Below are 21,638 nucleotides of genomic sequence, written 5' to 3' on the forward strand. Positions count from 1 at the left end.
GTGACTGTGTTTACTCTCCTGTTTATAGTCGGAGGAGATCCATCAGCCAAGTGTCTCATTGTATTTTACTACGTTTGCGGGTGCATACATGCACAAGTAGTAATGTCACAATGGCAGTAAAGCACAGCAACTACCTGCATACTTCTCTTTGTGCTTTGTCTACCCCCCGCCCCCCGCATACACAATAACGCTGCAGCTTCGAGTAAATGAACAAATAAAATATCTATGAAGGACCACAAGCTGTTCATTAATCTTTTCCTTCTTCTGTATCACACACCACGCTCGTTTTCTTCATTTTCCTTCCCCTCTTCCTGTAAATGGGTGATTTATCAGCCTTAATTGCCACCGCCAAACGACAGTGTGTGATATATACATGCAGAAAATTAAAAGCAAAAACTGCAGCACTGCCAGCGTCACATCTGGAGGGTACGCGTGTGTTTGGGATGTGAATGACCGAGAGAAATCCGCTGGTACAAAAGCAGTCATAATGCCAAGTGAATCAAGATATTGTTTGAACAGCTCCTACGTTCTAGATCTTATAACTACTGCACACCATATTAACATTTGCTCAATCTTGTAGTAGTGTTTCTTTTCAACTATTTATTTTTAATTTTCCTGCCTTGCAGAACAGTTTTTAACATACAAACTCATGACACAAACATTTCACATATAGTTGTAATATGATGAAATAGATTTTTAACAAAGAAAACTATGATCTGTATTTTAACACTTCCATGGAGAGTGATTACTACAATGGACAGTTGATCATGTTATCAGGTTATCATTATTGGTGCAAGAAAGGATGACCATTTATGTTGATGGTGGTATTTGGGGAGCTAAGTGTTTTTTTTACATGGGTCTTGCATGTTGTAAAAATAACTAATGCCCTAATAAAACAATTTGCAATTATAGAACTGAAGTGTTAAGCTGTTTTATAGATCTTACTTGGCTATATATCCATCCTTTTTACCACAAGGGTCACAGGCATGCATTGAGGAACCTGTCTCAGCTGACTTTGAATAGAAGGAGGCGTCCATCCTGAACCCATTGCCACCGTATTACAGGACACACATAAACAGCTACTTTGACTCACAATCGCACCTAACGACAATTGTGAGTGTCCGATCTAACCAATCGAGATTTTTTTTAGAAGGTGTGAAGATAACCGAAGTACCCAGAGGAAAGCCATGCTGGAGGGGGAATAACATGCAAACGCCACACAGGAAGGTTGGGAGGACATATTTGAAACTATGATCTCTGCACTGTGAGGCTAACCAGTCTACCAGCATGGAGCCCTGTTTGGCTGTACGGTATAAGAGGAGAAAACTCTTTGAAACACTTCTCAGTATGATTCAAGGCCATTCTGAACCAGCGCGACCAGAAAAATCACAGTTTTCTGGATTGGATCTCATTTGAGTGTGACCTAATGCACTGGTGGTTGAGCGGAGGTTACGACTGAATAAAGGAGCGTGTGCACAGCAGGTCGCAGCAAAGTGATTCCAGTTCTTGTGCTCACCCCACTTCTTTATTTATTTGTGGGTATTAGCTTGCTACTTTTCCCCTGTCACTTGAAATTAATGTCATCCGGCAGAAAATAGAAGTCAAAAAGTAAAATTCAGCACTTTCCCAGCAGACCCGTTATTTATCAAGCTAACAAGAAGAATATGCATCCCGTTTTAGCTCGAGCTTGGGAAATATGTGCCCTTAAAGCTCATTGACGGTGCTTCGAAGTTGGAGGGAGTCGGGGACGGACGGGCGCTGCAAGATGGTTTGGATGAGACGTGAGAGGAACACATTGTATTCACCCAAAGGCGTTGCCGTGATACATAATCTGCATGTGTGTGTATGAGAAGTGTTGCTGCTGACGGCTATAAAAATAGGATCCTTTAGGGCCTACACAAGACACAGTTTGGCGCCTTGAATAAATCATGTCGCCAGAGTGATCTTAGCGCTCATTTTATGCTGCGGAAACAAGTCCTGAGGACTGTGATCATTGTCCCGGGTTAACATTTTTGCAGTATGGGGTCAATGGAATTCAATTAGACACAGTCATGGCAAAAGTACTCACAACAAGTGCGAGTTAAGTATATAACTAGTCCTTTTTTTTACTAACAAAACCCTCTCGCTGAATGCAAAACAGCATTAACAGACGAATGAAATTGCTGTTGGAATTGCAATTTTTGTAAACAATTTCATTGTATACTTCAACATAATCAGTAGCAACATGAGCGGGCATACATTCTTTATCCTCTGCAAACATCGCAGAAGGTTACTGAAATACAGAAGCATGTTCTGCGTTTCATTTTGATATCTGCAAGTAGTATAATTGTGTGTTTTTACTGCTCCCCAGTGGCCAAGATGCACAGTCCGGAATGAGCACCACAATGCCAACTGACTGATCATGATCATGGTGCACCAATTGTTTAATTCTGTACAATCAAATTTTATTAAAGTATTATTTGATAGTGTTTAATGTTTTTTTTAAATTGTTAAACAAACACGGCTAAATGTTTGTGGGTTTTTTTTGAGCCAGAGGAACAGATTAATTGCATGTCCATTCATTTCAATGGGAAAAGATGATTTGAGAAGGGTATGCATGAGAATAAGAGAGGATGATTATGGAATGAGGTAAAAAAAAATCAATTCAACTTAAGTTGAGTAACGGGAGCCGCAGCGGTGACGCAATGCGAACATTGTGTGTGTTCACCGTGTGAGAAGGAACTCGCGGACGCTGCAGGCAAGAGGATGGCCGCAGGCTGAAAGCTGGAAGCCACACGTGAAGAAAACATGAAATCGCACCTCTTTCCTCACTCAACCACACTGCCAACACCCAGTTGCAACCCGAGGACAGCAGTGCCTCAGGGGCACGCATACACACATAACATCTTTACAACTAATCACATTTGAATAAAACAACACAATCGGGGCAAACAAGTGAAAACCTCAGGGAGATGATTGTATATTAACATAAGTTAAAAAGAGGAGCTGATGTTTGGAGGTGTGGCTCTAGGGTGCAGTTTTCAGATGTAACAGAAAGTAATAGAAGCAGAAAAAAAACACTTTAGAAAAAATTTTTAAATCTACACACACAGTTGTTCAGTGTTTGTCGTGTGTATCTTTAAAACTGCTGATAGTTAAATAAATGCCCTGTTTTATGTCGAACATCAGCAAGCACTTAAATCAGAACAAGCTTACTGATGAGTAACTTCTGGAGGAATTTGTTTTACGAAGCACTCATTGTATTGGGTTAACTGGCACATTGTAATGTTCACTTTTGATACTTCAGCAATATTTTTTTTACTTTCATCATGGCTCTTTTGACATGATGGCCTCGGACTACACTAAAATAGTTCATAGGTTTACAGTTTTTAGGTATCATACATTTTCTTATGATATATTGATTATGCTTGCAATAAAGAATGCTGATGCTTATAATAAAAATGCTCATACATGTAATCATACATGTCATCACACATTCACCTTTCTTTTTCGTCTTTTACGTTCACATTTAACCATTAAAGGACAACCGACGTCACTTTTTGGTTTTTTAACTGACACCAGAAAAACGTTTTATAGCATCTAAAATACCCAAAACACGCAGTATAATATTTTTAGTCAAAAACACCAATAAAAATGACTTAAAGTGTCCAAAATCTCCAAAAAAATGAGCTGCGAATTGGGCACTTTCAGAAAGTCCCGCCCCCAGTTCGTGACATCACGCCAAGACCTCTTGCATTGCTAGTGAATCAAAACAATGGCTTCAGATTCTGAGAATATGCTTTCTTGTTACACATCCAGTTATGAATATGATTCAATATATGGCGCTTGGACGCCCTCTTCTGGCCTTCTGGCAGCTTTTGGGTGCAACACGAGGTCCCCAGACCAAACAAGTACAGCAAAATACATTGACGTGATGGAAGGACCGCTACAATGCGTCTTTTTTACGGTAAAGGGCGGTCCTTTAGTAACGTCACGTACGGACTCGTCACCAACTCAAAAACAAGACTTCCTGAATATTCAGCGCGAGTCTTAAAACGTAAAATATAGCTATATGTGGTGGAACTTTGTAAAATACGCTCAGTAGAAGTCATTTGAAGCCATTTTACAAATTATGGACACAACTTGTCCGGAGACATCGGTTGTCCTTTCAACGAATTATACATTCAATGTTGGGGAGTCTGGAGCCTATCCCAGCTGTTTTCGGGCACGAGGCGGGGGAAACCCTGAATTGGTGGCCAGCCAATCGCAGGGCACACAAAGGCAAACAACAGTCACTCTCACACCTTGGAACAATTTGGAGTGTTCATTCTGCCTGTAATGCATGTTCTTGGAATGTGGGAGGAAACCGGTGGACCCAGAGAAAACCCACGCGGGCCCTGGGACAACATGCAAACTCCACACAGGGAGGCTGGAGCGGGACGCAAACTAGCGACCTCTGCAATGTGAAGCCGGCGTGCTAACCACTCGACTACCGGGCCACCCTGTTTTGATGTCAAAAAAATAATTTAAATTGCACGCTGTGATGCCTTGGTACAAAGCAAACTGGTCAGCCACAACAGTATGACTGAATGATTATTTATTTATTTATTTATTTATTTATATTTTTATTGCATCATTTAATGACTCCAGGATCTTCTTTTGAAAAAGGAAGATGATGTAACCATGGTCATTAGACGTTTTAAAACATTTTCAATTGTTGCAGGCTCACCATAAGAACAGACTTTGATGTGTTCAGAATATTAAAATCAATGAGTATATAACCATAGGAATTTTTGGTAATTTATATGAGTGATTGAATTTGATGCATAACATTATTCGGTAGAATACCAATTCAAGGTTAACATGTTTGCTGACTCTGACAAGTAGTCATTTTGGAGATCCGGGTATTAATAGATGTAAAATATAACCACCCGTGACAACCACCTGTGTAACTTAGCATGTTACACAGGGTGCATATTTTATCTATGACAAAAAAAAGTCACACCTTCGAGTGTTTAATGTGCTATTTATGTTTCCAGGTGGCACACGTTTTCAGAAGGACGGATCATGTTGTGTTAAAAAAAAGCATCAAGTATTCTTCCTGCTGCATGGTAAACTTAGCTCATGCTGATGGTGTAATTTCCACTGTCCATCAGCCGCACCGTAAAACCTGATGTGTCCACTTTGTGCGTTTGTGTGTGCGCGCACATTGGAGGTTAGAGCCAGAGTTGTATTACAGTGCTGCTGATGAGTCGCCCAGTTGTGAGGCTGATACCTCCGCAGCATCCAGCACATTGACCAGGCTTTTAAATAAAGCCTTCGATCTACAGCAGCACATAAGGTCATCGCCTGCCTCTGGTTACCCTGCCTGTCTGTCTGTCCATCTCCTGTCCTCCCCTCGTGTCCGCATTCCAATCAGACTGACCTGACTTCTCCTATACTAAGCATCTCTGTCTATTGCTTTTGAATTTGTTGTGTTGGGTATGTTAGGAGTGATGGTCAGGGCCAACACTCGTCAAATTTAAATGTTGTCAATATTTTTCCTGGCAAATTCTTGATTTTTTTTTATAAAATATCTTTGGATGTCTCTGAATGATTATGCTAATCACTTACTGTATCCACTGGTATGACATGTGTTACAAGTGACTTCCTGATCTGCTCGTAAAAAGGTACATCCAACAATTGTCACTCTTCAACATTTACATATATTCGTAAATTCTAATTCTGATAGTCTTCACTCCCTTCCAATCAAAGTTAATTACAAATATACCTCTGAAGATGGAGGATAATGATTTGCTGTGGAGACCCCTTGAAGGGAAAAGCCAAAAGGAAAAGAAGAAGACAAATACCTCTCCAAAATTTATGACGGCAAGTCCATAAACACAGTCAGGCCAAAGTCGAGCATTTTTACTCCCTTCCGACAACGTTAGGGACGTCATGATTCTTGGATGTCTCCAACAGATCTTCAATATTTATGATGACGCTTACATTATGTTAAACAATGAATTTGGGTTCTGTAAGCAAAAAGGATGTGGAGCAGCAATTTTCTATTTGTATTAATGTCTCACAACACAAGTCACTCACCACAGAAGAAAAGACAAAGAGAAGAGTTGTTCAAACCATTAACGTAACTTTTTAAGAAACAAACAAAATGTATATTTATGTTTGTGTGTCCCAAATGTAAATTTCTCCACTGTGAGACTAATAGAGGCATATCCAATCCAATCCAATCCAATCCAACCCCTCCCATCTGCTGTGTCAGTCAAATATGAACTATAAATAAAGTAAAAACTACAAGCACAGAGTCTGGCTCCTTGGAGGGAGGAGAGTCGGGTGAAGGAGGTTCACAGGGTCAGCACATGAAGCGAAAGGTTTTTGGCCTTATCCCCCATGAGCGCGCCGTGTGTCAGAGCCCCTCCTGTCAATCAAGCACTTCTTGTCAAGCAAAGAGAGAGAGAGAGAGAGAGAGAGAGAGAGAGAGAGAGAGAGAGAGAGAGAGAGAGAGAGAGAGAGAGAGAGAGAGAGAGAGAGAGAGAGAGAGAGAGAGAGAGAGGAGTCTGGACACCCATTGAGCAAAATATCAACTGCCAAATGCATCTTTTCATAAAAGGCGCCTCGTGGAGGTGGCTGTCAAAAATCTGCATGGAAATAAATCGGTACACACAAGCGCTTTGTCCACAAAAAAGATCTTGCTTGACAGTTCATCATTTTAACACAGATTTATTTCACTAAATTGTCCCGTTTGAATTATATCTGAATCTACGGAGGCTCTTGAAAAGGAATGCTTTAACAATTGACAACAGTCAAGATACATTTTGATTTGGGGATTAAATTCTTCCTCGGCACATACCATGATGGGAAAAAACAACAACTAACTGTTTTGAGTGTTGTTTTTTTTACCTCTAACTAAAGGTGACGGGCGGTTGAAGTCCAAATTCTTTATCACAGATGGAGGAATTTTCTTGATGTCCTGAAATGTAGAAGAGATTAGGAATTAGTTTTAAAAACAAGGAAAAACAGAAAATGATTTGATCGGAAGACTCAAATCAGATTTGTGATGTAATATTTGGAAAACATATTTTGTTTGGCTTGCGGTACACAGCATGGTGGTAAGAATTACATTACATCTTTCAAGTCAGTCTGTTTTGAGACAAATTCTTTGTTTTGTTCCTTAACAGGGCCTTCAGCAATTTACAAATTATAGGAACACATCATATGTGACAAGCATAAACATGAGACTTATCTTGATTGAACATTAGCATTAAGACACAAGCGCTATCAAAGCAGAACAGAATTTTTTCAACCAAAAATATTCCTTCTAAAAAAAAATCACACCTGTGTATGTCTAAAAGGACAATTGACACAATTTTTAATTTACATATATAATATCAATAAAAATCATAATAACATGCAAGCTAATAAGTGTTTTTTAACTATTTCACTGCCAGACGTGCAAAATTGTGTCCACTCCAGTGCCAGGCTTTTTGTCATTGTCACTCGAATTCCAGAATAAAAAGAGTTATTTCCTAAATTATATGGGACTGGACTCTGGAGTTATATGATCTTGAAATCAGGGTGGCTGTCCAAAATACAGTGCAATACATACATATTGGTTTATATAGCGCTTTAACAACAGCTGAAGCTGAAACAAAGCGCTAACATGGAGAAAAGGGAAATGCTGCCCCCTTGTGGAAAAGAATAACATTGCCAGAAGCCATGGCCAGCGCTTTATCGGCACTCAAGCATCAAAAAACCAAACCCTGAACACATTTGGGAATGGAGCTCTCCGTCATATTTTCAATATCCGAATAAATTTGTGAATGGCATTGACTTGCTAACGGGATGCAAATAAAAAGAACAAAAATGAGCAGCAATCGTGGAGATTAACAGTTTCACATATTTATTTAATCAAAAGAGATTACAAGATTAAAATGTTACTTGCTGGTACAGACAAAGTTAAATAGGGTTGAATTACGCCCGACAGAAAATGGGAAAGCTAATATTCTTGATGGTGACTCATAATAATATAATTGATGGAATTAAAAATGTATCAACAATGAAATGGAAATGTGCACACAAAAATAAAAGATTGATAGGAAACTTCCGGAGTGAAAAGGTCAATCTGCAAACTGACAAACTGAGTTGTACCGTTTTGGATGACTTTCGATTGAATTCTCATGAGAGCTTGTTGCGCAGAAACACTTGCCTTTCTTCCACATATGCACCTGCTTTGCATGTGTGTGTTTCTTCCAACACGCACACACACACACACACACACACACACACACACACACACTCACACGTGGATTGATAGGTAGGGCGCCAGGGCCTACATGCTACATGGCAGCAGTGTGTGGGGTCAAGGCCCTTCGCAGGTGCAAATGAAAAGGAGAGAGGGCTGGGGGGGGGGTGTTTGGAAGCCCTGCACGACATCACGGGCGGGTCACCTTGCCTTGCTTTTGAGATCAATGTCTGTTTGACTGGCAGAGAGACACACAAAGCGGGTGAATCAACTCTGACTCTCTCTCTCTCTCTCTCTCTCTCTCTCTCTCTCTCTCTCTCACTCTCTTCATTGAGATGCAGCTACAAACTCTCTAAGAGCTAAAGACTCTGGCTGGCCTCCAGCGCCGTAACCGCAAGCATTCATGTGACGCACAACCTCCTCCATGCTTCGTGTTCACTTCATGCGGTCCAAAGCGGACTCTGTGGCCTGCAAATCAACACACCGTTGAAAGCGTCAATGAAGGTGTCACGCGACATTAAATCCTAATTAGTTGAATAGTCCCATTTCAGACACACACGCATGATGGTTATGCTCGCTAATATACTGTGTACATCTAGTTTTTGGAGAGAAAAAAAATGTTTTTTAGCCATATTTGTAAATACATGTAGTGCAACCATTATATATTGTATTATCTGTGTCTGTGGGGGTTGGGGTGTATCCACCTTCGATGGGCCCATTTGGAGCCTCTCATTAGATTTCCAAGAAAGTTCCACATCCGAAGAAAACAACCAATTTGCACACTCAACACGAGCTGATCTGTTCTGTTGTTACACTCGGAATGCACCTCATTCGTAGGACACAACATATTTGAAATGTATTGCCTCCTTTTAAGGCATACCTCCTGTCCTCGATTGGTTGTTTTTCTTGCGGACGGTGGTATTCCTCTTTAACACAAAATGGTCACTAGGGAAGGCTGATTTGTGTTTGCAAGTACACTCAAATGTCAACCATCCAAACACTCAAAGGCCACACTCAAAGATATTTCCATTGCCGAGAGGCCAAACAGGAAAAATTTCTAAAAAGTCTGCCTTGACAGACCTAATAAGTGAGGTGCATTGTAAGAAGCTGGGATTGCAGTCATAGTTGGGGCTACGATACAATAGTACTAAACCATATTCAGGGCAGTCTCAGCAGGCAAACCAAGAGTCAAAACAGCAGTGAATATCAGAAATCGGAAAGAGCCACAAACACACACAGACACGTCTGTGTGCGTCTCCTGAAGACAACAAGACCAGTTAAATTATTCGTGTTTCAAATAAATGGCCCATTACTCAGGGCAAGACCGCTACAGGTGGATGTAACACCCGACTTGCCGCACCACACCATGCATAACATGAATGCAAACTATTTAAAATCATGTTATTATGTTGTGGGTCATTTTTACCCATATGTAAAAATTCACAGAAAACAGTCAAATCATGGATGACATCAGCAACAACTGTTTCGGAGATGTTGTAAACATACTTGAAAAGAGAGACACATTTTTTTATCCAATTGGGATACAGTAAAGTCTCGTTATATCGATATCGGTTATATCGATAGTACCGCTTATTACGATACTATTTTCATTTCCCTTGCACATTTCTAGTCTTTTTATGTATAATTAGTACCGTTTATTACGATAATCTGGTTATTACGGTGCTCCTTTTCATCCCCCGCCGGCCATTTTTGTTGTTTACATCGATATATCCGTCGCGCCATTGGTCAACTTGGTCACATGTCTTGTTACGTGAGCCGCCATCGGTCGCGCCATTGGTCGACTTGGTCACATGAGCCGCCATCGGTCGCGCTATTGGTCGACTTGGCCGTGTGACTTTGTCACGTGACACGCCATCGGTCGTGCCATTGGTCAACTTGGTCACGTGTCTTGGTTACGTGTCACGCCATCAGTCGCGCCATTGGTCGACTTGGTCAGGTGACTTGGTTACGTGCCCAGCACCCGTGTAGCAGAGCCATTTTCATTTTCAGACGCTAGCTCGTGTGTAGCAGACGAGATTGAAGTGTTTGTGTTAAAAGGTAAAAATGGGAAGCAGAAGAAGATTGATGACTTTTTTAAATTGTATACATAATACAGTAAGATGTAAGCGTTGCAGTTTCCCTGTTGTGTTATGTACATGCCCACTGTACTGTATATGAATGCAATCGTTTTTTGCAACAATGTTTCTTGTTTTGTCTGCTGAAGCGCGATGATTTTGAAAATTATTAACATTCCATACTGTGTATTAAAGGACAGCCGATGTCACTTTTTATTCAAATGCAAATAAAAATGACTTCACGCCAAGACGTCTTACATTGCTTGTGAATCCAAACAATGGCTTCAGATTCGGATAATATGCTTTCTTGTTACACATCCAGTTATGAATATGTTTCAAATACACTGTAGTTCTGAAGATTAAAGCATACATGTTTACAATCATTAAAGAATTATATGTGCCATTTTGAGGCAACATTGGGGGAACATCTCTTACCCCAAAAAAAAGGGAGCTAATGGCCAGCTCCGTTTCTTATATGGCGCTTGGCTGCCCTCTTTTGGCGGCTTTTGTTTAATGCAGTTCGGCGCAGGATCGGATATATCGATAGTCCCGGTTATATCGATATTTTTTCGGACTCCCTTGAATATCGATATAACGAGACTTTACTGTATTTTAGAACTGTTTTGAAGAAAAGAAAAGGAAAGGATATCCAGTGTTTTAGTCAAAACAAAATGTAAACTGGTAAAATTGACCCTTTAACATAATATGAGGGTTAAATCAAATTAAATGAAAATACTTACTCTGCCGAGTGACACAGATGCAAATCAGTTGCAGAGGTGTCTGCTATTCTTTCCAAGAATGTGTAGAAAATGTAATGTTGCAATTTGAGGAGGACAGTTTGATTTGCTGAGGTAATGTAAAACTCTTTCCGCTATAGATGATAACTGTCACGGTTTGCAAGGTGGTGATGGCGGGTTCGGATCCCAAAAAGCAGGCAGGAGGGAGCAGGAGGTTGTTTGACAAATTGTATTAAAATAAAGTCAGCAGGAACAAAATGTAAAACATCAAAATGATCTGAATGGAAAAAATACAAAGTAGCAAAAGAAGACCAAAAGTAAAAGTCCGCCAAGGTTAAACAAACACGTACACAATGCATGCTGCAACCAAGCAGCAAACAAACAATGAATCGGCACCGGATGATCGTGACAGGTGTCCTTTTAAGTGTTATTGATTATAACGACCAGCACCTGCGAGGCTGCCGGCAGGGCTGACGTAGCTACCCGCTGGTCGCCAATCTGATCGGGACGACCAGCACCTGTGCAGGTGTAGGCGGGGCCGACAGCGCCCCCCGTTGGTCGCCAACCAGATCATGACAGTACCCCCCCTTCAAGGGGCTGCTTCCAGAAGTCCCAACAGTCTCCCAAAAGGTCCACTCGCCAGGGAACGGTCGGTGGAGAGGGCAACCGCTGCCTCTCCAGCACACGACGGGCGGCGGCCCGATGGGAACGGGACTCGGCCTGGGGTGGACGAAGACGCAGCACGGATCGTCGTGGGCGTGAGTGCGATCCCTCTCGCACGTTCACGCGACGGCGCATGGCTCTGCGTGGACGTCGAACTGCCAGGCGCAGAATGGCACCCCGTACGGCCGTGTGGGACTAGGTCTCGGCCGGACGCCGACGTGGGCGTGAACTGCCCGGCTCCGGGGGAACGAGACCAGTCCAGAGCCGCTCCGGGATCCAGCGGTGAGTGGGGTCTCGGACTGACATTGACGCGGACGTTGCACGGCTCGTCGTGGATGAGACTCAATTCGTCATGCACGACGACAGCGTGGCTGGACGTGGGCGTGCAATGCCAGTCACCCAGGGTCACCCTGGACGGCCACCTGGAAGGAGGTCTCGGCCGGACGTTTACGTGGACGTTGCGGCTCGTCGAGTGACGCGATTCAAACGCGACGAGGCTTGCGCTAACGTGGACGTAGCATTGCCAGGCACAGGGTGGAAATGAGACGGGTCCGATGTACCTGCGGGATCCGATGGTTGGCCGATTCATTCTGTCACGGTTTTGCGAGGTGGTGATGGCGGGTTCGGATCCCAAAAAGCAGGCAGGAGGGAGCAGGAGGTTGTTTGACAAATTGTATTAAAATAAAGTCAGCAGGAACAAAATGTAAAACATCAAAATGATCTGAATGGAAACAATACAAAGTAGCAAAAGAAGACCAAAAGTAAAAGTCCGCCAAGGTTAAACAAACACGTACACAATGCATGCTGCAACCAAGCAGCAAACAAACAATGAATCGGCACCGGATGATCGTGCCAGGTGTCCTTTTAAGTGTTATTGATTATAACGACCAGCACCTGCGAGGCTGCCGGCAGGGCTGACGTAGCTACCCGCTGGTCGCCAATCTGATCGGGACGACCAGCACCTGTGCAGGTGTAGGCGGGGCCGACAGCGCCCCCCGTTGGTCGCCAACCAGATCATGACAGTACCCCCCCTTCAAGGGGCTGCTTCCAGAAGTCCCAACAGTCTCCCAAAAGGTCCACTCGCCAGGGAACGGTCGGTGGAGAGGGCAATCGCGGCCTCTCCAGCATACGACGGGCGGCGGCCTGATGGGAACGGGACTCGGCCTGGGGTGGACGAAGACGCGGCACGGATCGTCGTGGGCGTGAGTGCGATCCCTCTCGCACGTTCACGCGACGGCGCATGGCTCTGCGTGGACGTCGACTGCCAGGCGCAGAATGGCACCCCGTACGGCCGTATGGGACCAGGTCTCGGCCGGACGCCGACGTGGGCGTGAACTGCCCGGCTCCGGGGGAACGAGACGGGTCCAGAGCCGCTCCGGGATCCAGCGGTGAGTGGGGTCTCGGACTGACATTGACGCGGACGTTGCACGGCTCGTCGTGGATGAGACTCAATCCGTCATGCACGACGACAGCGTGGCTGGACGTGGGCGTGCAATGCCAGTCACCCAGGGTCACCCTGGACGGCCACCTGGAAGGAGGTCTCGGCCGGACGTTTACGTGGACGTTGCGGCTCGTCGAGTGACGCAATTCAAACTCGACGAGGCTTGCGCTAACGTGGACGTAGCATTGCCAGGCACAGGGTGGAAATGAGACGGGTCCGATGTACCTGCGGGATCCGATGGTTGGCCGATTCATTCTGTCACGGTTTGCGAGGTGGTGATGGCGGGTTCGGATCCCAAAAAGCAGGCAGGAGGGAGCAGGAGGTTGTTTGACAAATTGTATTAAAATAAAGTCAGCAGGAACAAAATGTAAAACATCAAAATGATCTGAATGGAAAAAATACAAAGTAGCAAAAGAAGACCAAAAGTAAAAGTCCGCCAAGGTTAAACAAACACGTACACAATGCATGCTGCAACCAAGCAGCAAACAAACAATGAATCGGCACCGGATGATCGTGCCAGGTGTCCTTTTAAGTGTTATTGATTATAACGACCAGCACCTACGAGGCTGCCGGCAGGGCTGACGTAGCTACCCGCTGGTCGCCAATCTGATCGGGACGACCAGCACCTGTGCAGGTGTAGGCGGGGCCGACAGCGCCCCCCGTTGGTCGCCAACCAGATCATGACAATAACAACAAGAGTCTGGCTTTTCTCCATCTGTGACATTTACTACGCAACTCCTTTCGAGCGGACAGAACCAAATTACAGAACAAACGATATAATGCCAAGATAAAATGACATATTCCCATCGACTGAATGTACTTATCACCTACTCGACCTTCACTGTACAAGGTCAAATAAAAGACAAGGACGAACATGTCAGTGAGCACTCTGGCAAATGGATGGCGCTACATCCTTTTTTAATTTGGAAGCATTAAAGTGAGCTAACGCCGCCGTGATTCATATGTCAATACTGATACATTTCAAACCAATTTCCAACAGTTGACCTGAAAAGTGCGCCAGCTCAATATGGTGACAGGGGAGAAGAACATTATCTTTAATAACTTAATCACAGGGTGGACTGCAAAGTGAGCAACGAGTCAATACGGGGTGAGGACCATTTTGAAGGGAATAACAATATGGCTATATGTGCAATGTGTCTGTCTTGGCGTGTTTCATTTGCTGCGTTCGCTTATTGCTTCTTTAACATAGGAAGTGAAATATCAACCGGGGGGCACACACACACACACACACACACACACACATACCATACACAAACATTTCCATCACACCATGATTAACAAACTTACACTTTAGGGGACAACGGCATTGCAGAAGGCTTGTCCAAATGTCCAGAATCGGAACATCAATATAATTAAGTAGAACACACTGTTGACCTAATCAGATGAGAAGTCCATAAATTACTGGACACACACCGTGTCAAAGTCTTTTCTCGACATTACTCCAATTGTTTATCATGAGGAAGGAGCAGGAAGGGGGCCAGCGAATCGCCACAAAAAAATCATCATAGATGTTGTACAAAACAAAAACTAACTCCAGATCAAAGAGGCTGCTGATCACCTGTGTGTGCGTGTGTGTGTGTGTGTGTGTGTGTGTGTGTGTGTGTGTGTGCGCGCGCGCGTGCGCGCGCGCGCGTGCGCGCACCTTCCAATTCAACCATTTACACCACAGTGCGAAGTTTCCAGAAGAATCACAGACATTTGCAGAGAAAACCAATAAAGGTACTTTGCTTGCAACCCCCCCTCACCCCTTCGTTAGCCCCCCACCCCTCCCCTCTGTTCTCACACATAACTATGCTAGCCACACTTAAACACAGCAAGCATACTGAAATGATACAACAGAATTTTCTCCTCTCTCCGCATATGGCCTTTTTTCATGTTTTTATTCGTCTGTCAAATGAAATGGAGATAATTGTTGCATTCCAAAACTTTAAATTGTCTTTAAAAAAGGCAAGCCATGTTGTTGTATTAAGCACTAACCTTCATATTATGTTTAGGGGTCAATTTTACCCGTTTCCATTTTGTTTTGACTAAAACAATGGATATCCATTCATTTTCCTTTCTTCAAAACAGTTCTAAAATATCCCAATGGGATAGAAAATATGTTGTCTCTCTTTTCAAGTATGTGAATAACATCTCAGAAACAGTTGTTGCTGATGCCACCTATGATTTGACTGTTTTTTGTGGCTTTTTTCCATACAGGTAAAAATGACCCACAATATAATCAATGTTTTTTTCAACATAATATGAGGGTTAAAATAGTAATTATTGGTTTCAGTTACGCGTCTGCAAGTTATTGTTACAAAAATATGCAGGAACATAATTCATTTTCATCCATTCAGCAGCATTTATGCTTCAATTATCACCAGTCTTATAATCAAGTTACATACTTGGAGACAATTTATTCCCTTTTTGTGCACACTACGAATTCAACAAGTGGACATCTATCAAGTTAAAAAGTGCAAGTTTACTCAAAAATCAATCATTGACTGGATCCCCTGCAAGCAAAGGTCACATGTGGACTTAGCTCAGACGGAATATAATCAACATGTTATTTTGGGGTTGTGTGTGTGTGTGTGTGTGTGTGTCTTTTGTGTATGTGTGTGCGTGCGCGTGCGTGCGTGCGTGCGTGCGCGTGCGTGCGTGCGTGCGTGTGTGTGTGTGTGTGTGTGTGTGTGTGTGTGTGTGTGTGTGTGTGTGTGTGTGTGTGTGTGTGTGTGTGTATAGTCTCTGAAATACATCAAATCCACCAAGACAGACAATTAGAGAGACGCATTCAACGGCACCAGCGGGCTGCTGGTACCCCCCTGCCATCCGGCCTCACATGTTCCATCTGCGGACGTGTCTGCGGCTCAAGGATTGGGCTCTATGCCCATGAGAAGTGGCACCAGCAACACCGTCGCTAACCCCAACATCCCCTCCCTTGGAGCAAGCGTCATCATCACCTATGATGGACAGCTAGAAAGTGTTTGTGTGTGTGTGTGTGTGTGTGTGTGTGTGTGTGTGTGTGTGTGTGTGTGTGTGTGTGTGTGTGTGTGTGTGTGTGTGTGTGTGTGTGTGTGTGTGTGTGTGTGTGTGTGTGTGTGTGTGTGTGTGTGTGTGTGTAAAATCATCGGAAGGACTTTCAGAATGTAAAAATAATCCCAAAAATAATACGAACACGATCATCAAGATAAATGAATAATAAAGTACCGCGGAATGGGAAATAACAAAATAAAAATACACTTTCATTGTCGTCATATATGTGGTGTTAAATCCGTGCGTAAAATGCGCATTGTCCTTCCACTTGGAGCAGGCATTAACTTTCACTCCTCATTCGTATCAGTGAAATTTCGAATTTTTTTTAATTTTGACCCAAAATCAAAGGCAAGCAAAACAACACCAAGTATTGTGGTACCAAAGTACAGACGGAGAACTGACGAACAAATCGCGCAATTGAAGGAAAATAAATTTAAAAAAATCGACGGGAGGATTTTTTTCCCATCAAATTTATAAATGATGTATTTATTCAAGTGATTTTTAAAAGTGTGTTGTTGCTACTTCAGTGAGACCACAAAGAGGATATCATAATGAAAGGTGGGTACTTAAAACTTGTTGAGCATAATTGATATTAAAGTCTGTTTCGTGAAGAAGACCCGCGAAGGTTTGCGTTAAGCCCTCAAAAGTACAAAAAACTAACGAATAAGAGTTATTTTTAGCCACAATTTAGCCCACTTGTTGATGCCTTCATCGACTTTACTATTTTGTGTGTAGTCACAATAAATTAAAACAGTGATTTGTCGGTGAATGCTGAATATAGGTAACAGTTGATTTATTTCAGTCATCCCGACTCGAGTTGGCTCCAAATAGGACGCGAAAAAAGTGTGTGAGAGTCCAGATGACGCCTGAATGTTGTCAGGATTCCACAAACGAGGCTGAGTGATGCAGTAAAAATGCAAATTAAAAAAAGGAAAGAAATGAAAAATGAGCAGCATGCATGGCTTCATTGTATTTTTTTAATAAAAATGATTAAAACTAACGTTGGTTTAGTTTGGGTGTTTTCACCGGGAAAAGTTGGGTAAGGGTGGCTCAGAAAATGAGAAACTAAAGTCCTCTAAACACACACATACAACTCAAAACTCAATGTCCGTTTGCTGTCATGAGGTGAAAAAGGTGACTAAATGATAAGCAATGATGAATCGTTAAAAAATAAATAAATAAATAAATAAATAAATAAATAAATAAATAAATAAATAAATAAATAAAATGGCAAGCTGAATCGATGCAAAGCTAAAAACTCCAAACTCCACTAACTCTTCCTTGGAGTCAATCAAATCAGTTCCTCATTTTTACTCAGAAATGTCAACGCGTTTGTCCTCAAAAGACATTTACGTGCGTATTTTTAGTAAAGCGCGACAAATGAAGAGTTGGTTAAAAGAAAGGAGAAAACTTTTTGGTTTGCTTTACGGCAAGACTCACATGAAAAACTCAGGGGACGAGGGGTTGGGGTCGCTGCCGGAGCCCCCGTTTTCTCGGAAGCCGGTGGTGATGAGCTTCTCGTACTTCTCTTTGTAGGCGTCCCTCTCCCTGGCCAGCCGGGAGATTTCCTGCTTGAGGTGGTCCACCTGCTGGATGAGCTGCGTCTTCTCGCCCTCCAGGACGTGCCGCTGCTGCACCCGCTTGTATCGGCACGACTGGGCATAGCCGCGGTTCTTAAGCGTCCTCCGCTTCTGCTTGAGGCGGATCACCTCCTCCTTGCTAACCCCGCGGAGCTGCCGGTTAAGCTCCCGCACCGACATGGTCACCAGCTGCTCGTCTGAGAAGCGATCGTCCAGGCGCAGGTGCGGATGGTGGTGATGGTGATGATGGTTGCCCCCTGCGCCTCCACCGCCGCCGCTGCCTCCGCCGCCGCCGCCGCCCGACTGGGACCCGGAGGACGGGTGGTGTGCCCCCGCGTGGTGGTGGTGGTGGTGATGGTGATGGGGCGCGCCGGTCTGCGCCGCGGCCGCAGCGATGACTGCCGAGACCACGGCGGCCGCCGAGCCCATCTCCTCCCCGGCCATGGCGGCCGCCGGTGCCGCCCCCCCGGCGAACTGCTGCCCCCTAGCATAGCCGTCGAAGCTCTGGAGCGGGTGGCTGCTGCTGATCAGCGCCTCTACGGCGTCCTCCGGGCTAAAGCCCAGAGCCTCGGGGTTCAGCTGCTGTTGGTAGCCGGTCATCCAGTAGAAATCCTCCAAGTGCGCCTTCTGCTCGCTCCCCGATCCCGGACTGGGCGCCGAGAAGCTTGGAGATGGGGGAACGGAGCTGCAGGGCGTGCTCATCGGGGTGGAAGACAGGGATCCCCCGGCGACCAGGCGGCTGCACTGGCTGATGCTGCGATCGGGCTCCAGCGGCTCCTTTTTCACTTCAAACTTCATCAGATCGAAGTCATTAACATATTCCATGGCCAGGGGACTGGTGGGCAGGTCGGAGTTGCTCATTGCCAGCTCTGATGCCATCCTCTTGCTGTTGACAGTCCTCCAAAGGGGGTGAGGAGCACCTGTCAAAGTGGGCTGTTGAGACGCGCACTGAGCCAGCTTGATTTCTTTATTGATTTCGATGTGAGCAAATTGAAAAAAGGAAGAGCAAGAAAAGTACGGCGGGGCGCCGCACTACTTGCGCAGCACCGAGTTGCTTCAGAAGAGAAGTTTGAGTGTTTTTTTTAATGTGTTCCCCTTGGATGTGACGCAATTGAGCAGCAGCGGTGTTCCCAGCCTCTCTCCCGGCGTGCGTGAGTCTGAGCGCCGCTGTGCCTCTTTCTGCCATTTAACACTTCATGTCTCCTTTTAGGATTAGCGCGCCAATTTGAGGAAGCTCACGTATGTGTCCCGGGCAAACAGTTGCTTTCGCTGCCGCTGTTGCTGCTGCTGGAGGAGGGGGGAGGAGCAGGAGCAGAAACAGGAGCAGGAGGGGAAACGCAGAAATGGGGTGAAAGGGTGGAGAAGAAAAATGAGAAAACCCCAATCAGGGGTTGATAGAGTTATTTTATTTTTTTTAATCTTTACCTACATTTTTTAAAAATCATTTAGAATAAATGTGACGTCAAAAACCTAAATTGACTGCCAATGAGCTTATTAGCACAATAAAAGCTAAAGGTTGGTCAAATGCAGAAAAAGTAATTCTATGTTATGACGTGGTCGGAGTTAAATGCTAAAATTTGCGCAATTTGCATTTTTTTTCTTACTCTCATGCCAACATTTAATAACTTAAATATTCAACTTAAAGTGTTAATATCAAATGAATAAATCAGTGCAGTGCAGCTCTGTAAAATATCTGAAAATGCATGTAAGTGACTAAAAATAATAACATGAATAAAAAGACAGATTGGCAAACAAACACAAAAGAGCCATGCAGAGATGAACACGTGCGCCTTGGTCGAAGTGCGTGACAGCTTTAAGAAACCCAATGTCGCCCCCTCTTGACATAAATAAGTAATTCATGAAGGCACATGAAGAGTTCAATGACTTTTGCAATGTGTCAGATTTGTCCAGGATATAATGAAGAATATAATGAAGCTATTATGTTGGATTTACACCACCACAATAAAAGCAAAATGTTGCAGTGTCACCCAAAAGTAAACCGATATGCACGTCTGAAGTGAAGAGAATCAAAACTTTGCTGCAGCCAGTTGTGGGAAGTTAGAATGTTCTCTATATTGGATTAGATTGGATTTGCCTTTATTAGTCTCACAGTGGAGAAATTTACATTTCACAGCAGCAAAGTGATGAAAGGCATGAAAGTAGAAAAACAAAATACATGAGCAGCTGGAAAGCAGCTATATAATATAAAGAGAATGTTCTCTACACATAAAATATCGCCGTACCAAAAGTGTTTGCACACCCTGAGCTCACTACACAACTGTGTACTTGATCAAATCCACATCACAAGGTTTATGAACACAATGTTGTCATTCATCAGTTTTTGACATTGTAAAGTGAATTTTAAGTTAACTCCTATATGAAATATTTAAACAATATCAGGCTTCCTTACAGAAAAAAGCCTGATTGGATTGGATTGGATTGGATTGGATTGACCTTTATTATAGTCTCGCAGTGGAGACATTTCGATTTCACAGCAGCAAAGTTATGAAAGGAAGATGAAAGGAAGATGAAAGGAATGAAGAAGTAGAAAAACAAAATACGGTGAGACCTCAACTCACGAGCTTAATTGGTTCCCAGACAGAGTGTGTAAGGCGACAAGTGTGTATCTCAATTTTTTTCCCCATGGGAAACCATTAAAATGGGAATATTCCGTTCCCGGGTTTCCATAAAATATACTTTTCAACTAAATAAGCGCCTGTTGTTGTCACTTGAATTCCAGGACCCACAGAATATTGAGTTTTAGGACTACATAAACACTCAATACAGCGTGAGAAACCTTTGACTTTCTTCTTTCCTCAGATGAAAAGAGTTCATTCCTAAATTATATTCGTCTGGAGTTATATGAGCTTGAAACGGTGGCTGTCCAAAATGCAATTCAATAGATATTGGTTTATAAAACGCTTTAACAACAGCTGATTCTGGAACAAAGCGCTAACATGGAAAAAAAAGGAAATGCTGCCCCATTGTGGGGGGGGGGGGAACATTGCCGGAGGCTATGGCCAGCTCTTTACTGGCCCCCGAGCATGAAAAAAACAAATTCGGGAATGGCAGTAAGATGCAAACTCTTCACTTTTGTCCTGACAAAAATACCTTCTTTTGTTGGAGCATGTTATGACAACTCACAGGGAAGTGGGCCTGCTTAGCATGCTGAGTTCACAATGCAAAGGTTGTTAGTTCAAATCCCACTCCGGCATCCCTGTGTGGAGTTTGCATCTTCTCCTCGGGCCTAGATGGATTTTCTCAAGGTACTTCATTCTCTTCCTACTTTACAAAACATGCAAGACAAGGTAATGGAATACTCTAAATTGTCTCTTGGTGTGATTCAAAAAGAGATTCAAAAAAATGACTGAATGGCAGCACGCATGCTTTGAAATCCAATGAACACAGTGATCATCTCATGTCGTCTCCGTGGCCCATCGCTAGCGAGTGAAGGCACACGAAAGCAAACAATAAGAAAGCCTATACACAGAGGGCCAGAGTGCAAATAAGAGCACTCTCTGTGGAACATGTCACATGGGGGTCGGTGAGGGAGAGGATGCTTCAGAAAACTACAAAGCCGCCTGCAGATAATCCAACTCCCCGATGTCTCAACACAAGTAAATATTCTCTTGGTCCCTGTGACTGTTCATGAGGATTTAACGTTAAACATGGGAGGATAAACATTGTGTTTTATTCATTATGGCGTACAACAGAGGGCCTTTGGTCGCCTCGGAATAAATATTAAACAGAAAAGGTGTCCCTTCTGATGTTGCGGTATCAATGCAGACTGGTAATAGAAACAAGGGAGGACATACTGAATTTTATGTGTTTATATTATAACCTAATGACACGATGTAGTGTCCTGCTCTTGTGTTTATTAACAAC

General features: G+C 43.6%; 1 protein-coding gene across 2 annotated transcripts in view; it reads right to left on the reverse strand.

The window, feature by feature from the left end:
• Window positions 1–19,030, reverse strand: part of mafb (MAF bZIP transcription factor b) — a 61,872-nt gene extending 42,842 nt beyond the window's left edge. Inside the window, exons 1-2 of one of the 2 annotated variants that reach the window (XM_088996896.1) lie at window positions 17,614–19,027; window positions 6,880–6,949 (exon numbers count right to left, since the gene is read on the reverse strand). In XM_088996896.1, coding sequence (XP_088853022.1) covers window positions 6,922–6,949; window positions 17,614–18,632 — 1,047 coding nt within the window. In that variant the 5' untranslated portion in view covers window positions 18,633–19,027 and the 3' untranslated portion in view covers window positions 6,880–6,921. Of the gene's footprint in view, window positions 1–6,879; window positions 6,950–17,609 lie in introns of those variants that run through there. The other variant, XM_088996897.1, reaches the window with a different exon arrangement.
• Window positions 19,031–21,638: the final 2,608 nt, after the last annotated feature.

Source organism: Hippocampus bargibanti, linkage group LG05, assembly GCF_051943395.1.
Source record: "Hippocampus bargibanti isolate YZ-2025 linkage group LG05, ASM5194339v1, whole genome shotgun sequence".
Taxonomy (NCBI): domain Eukaryota; kingdom Metazoa; phylum Chordata; class Actinopteri; order Syngnathiformes; family Syngnathidae; genus Hippocampus; species Hippocampus bargibanti.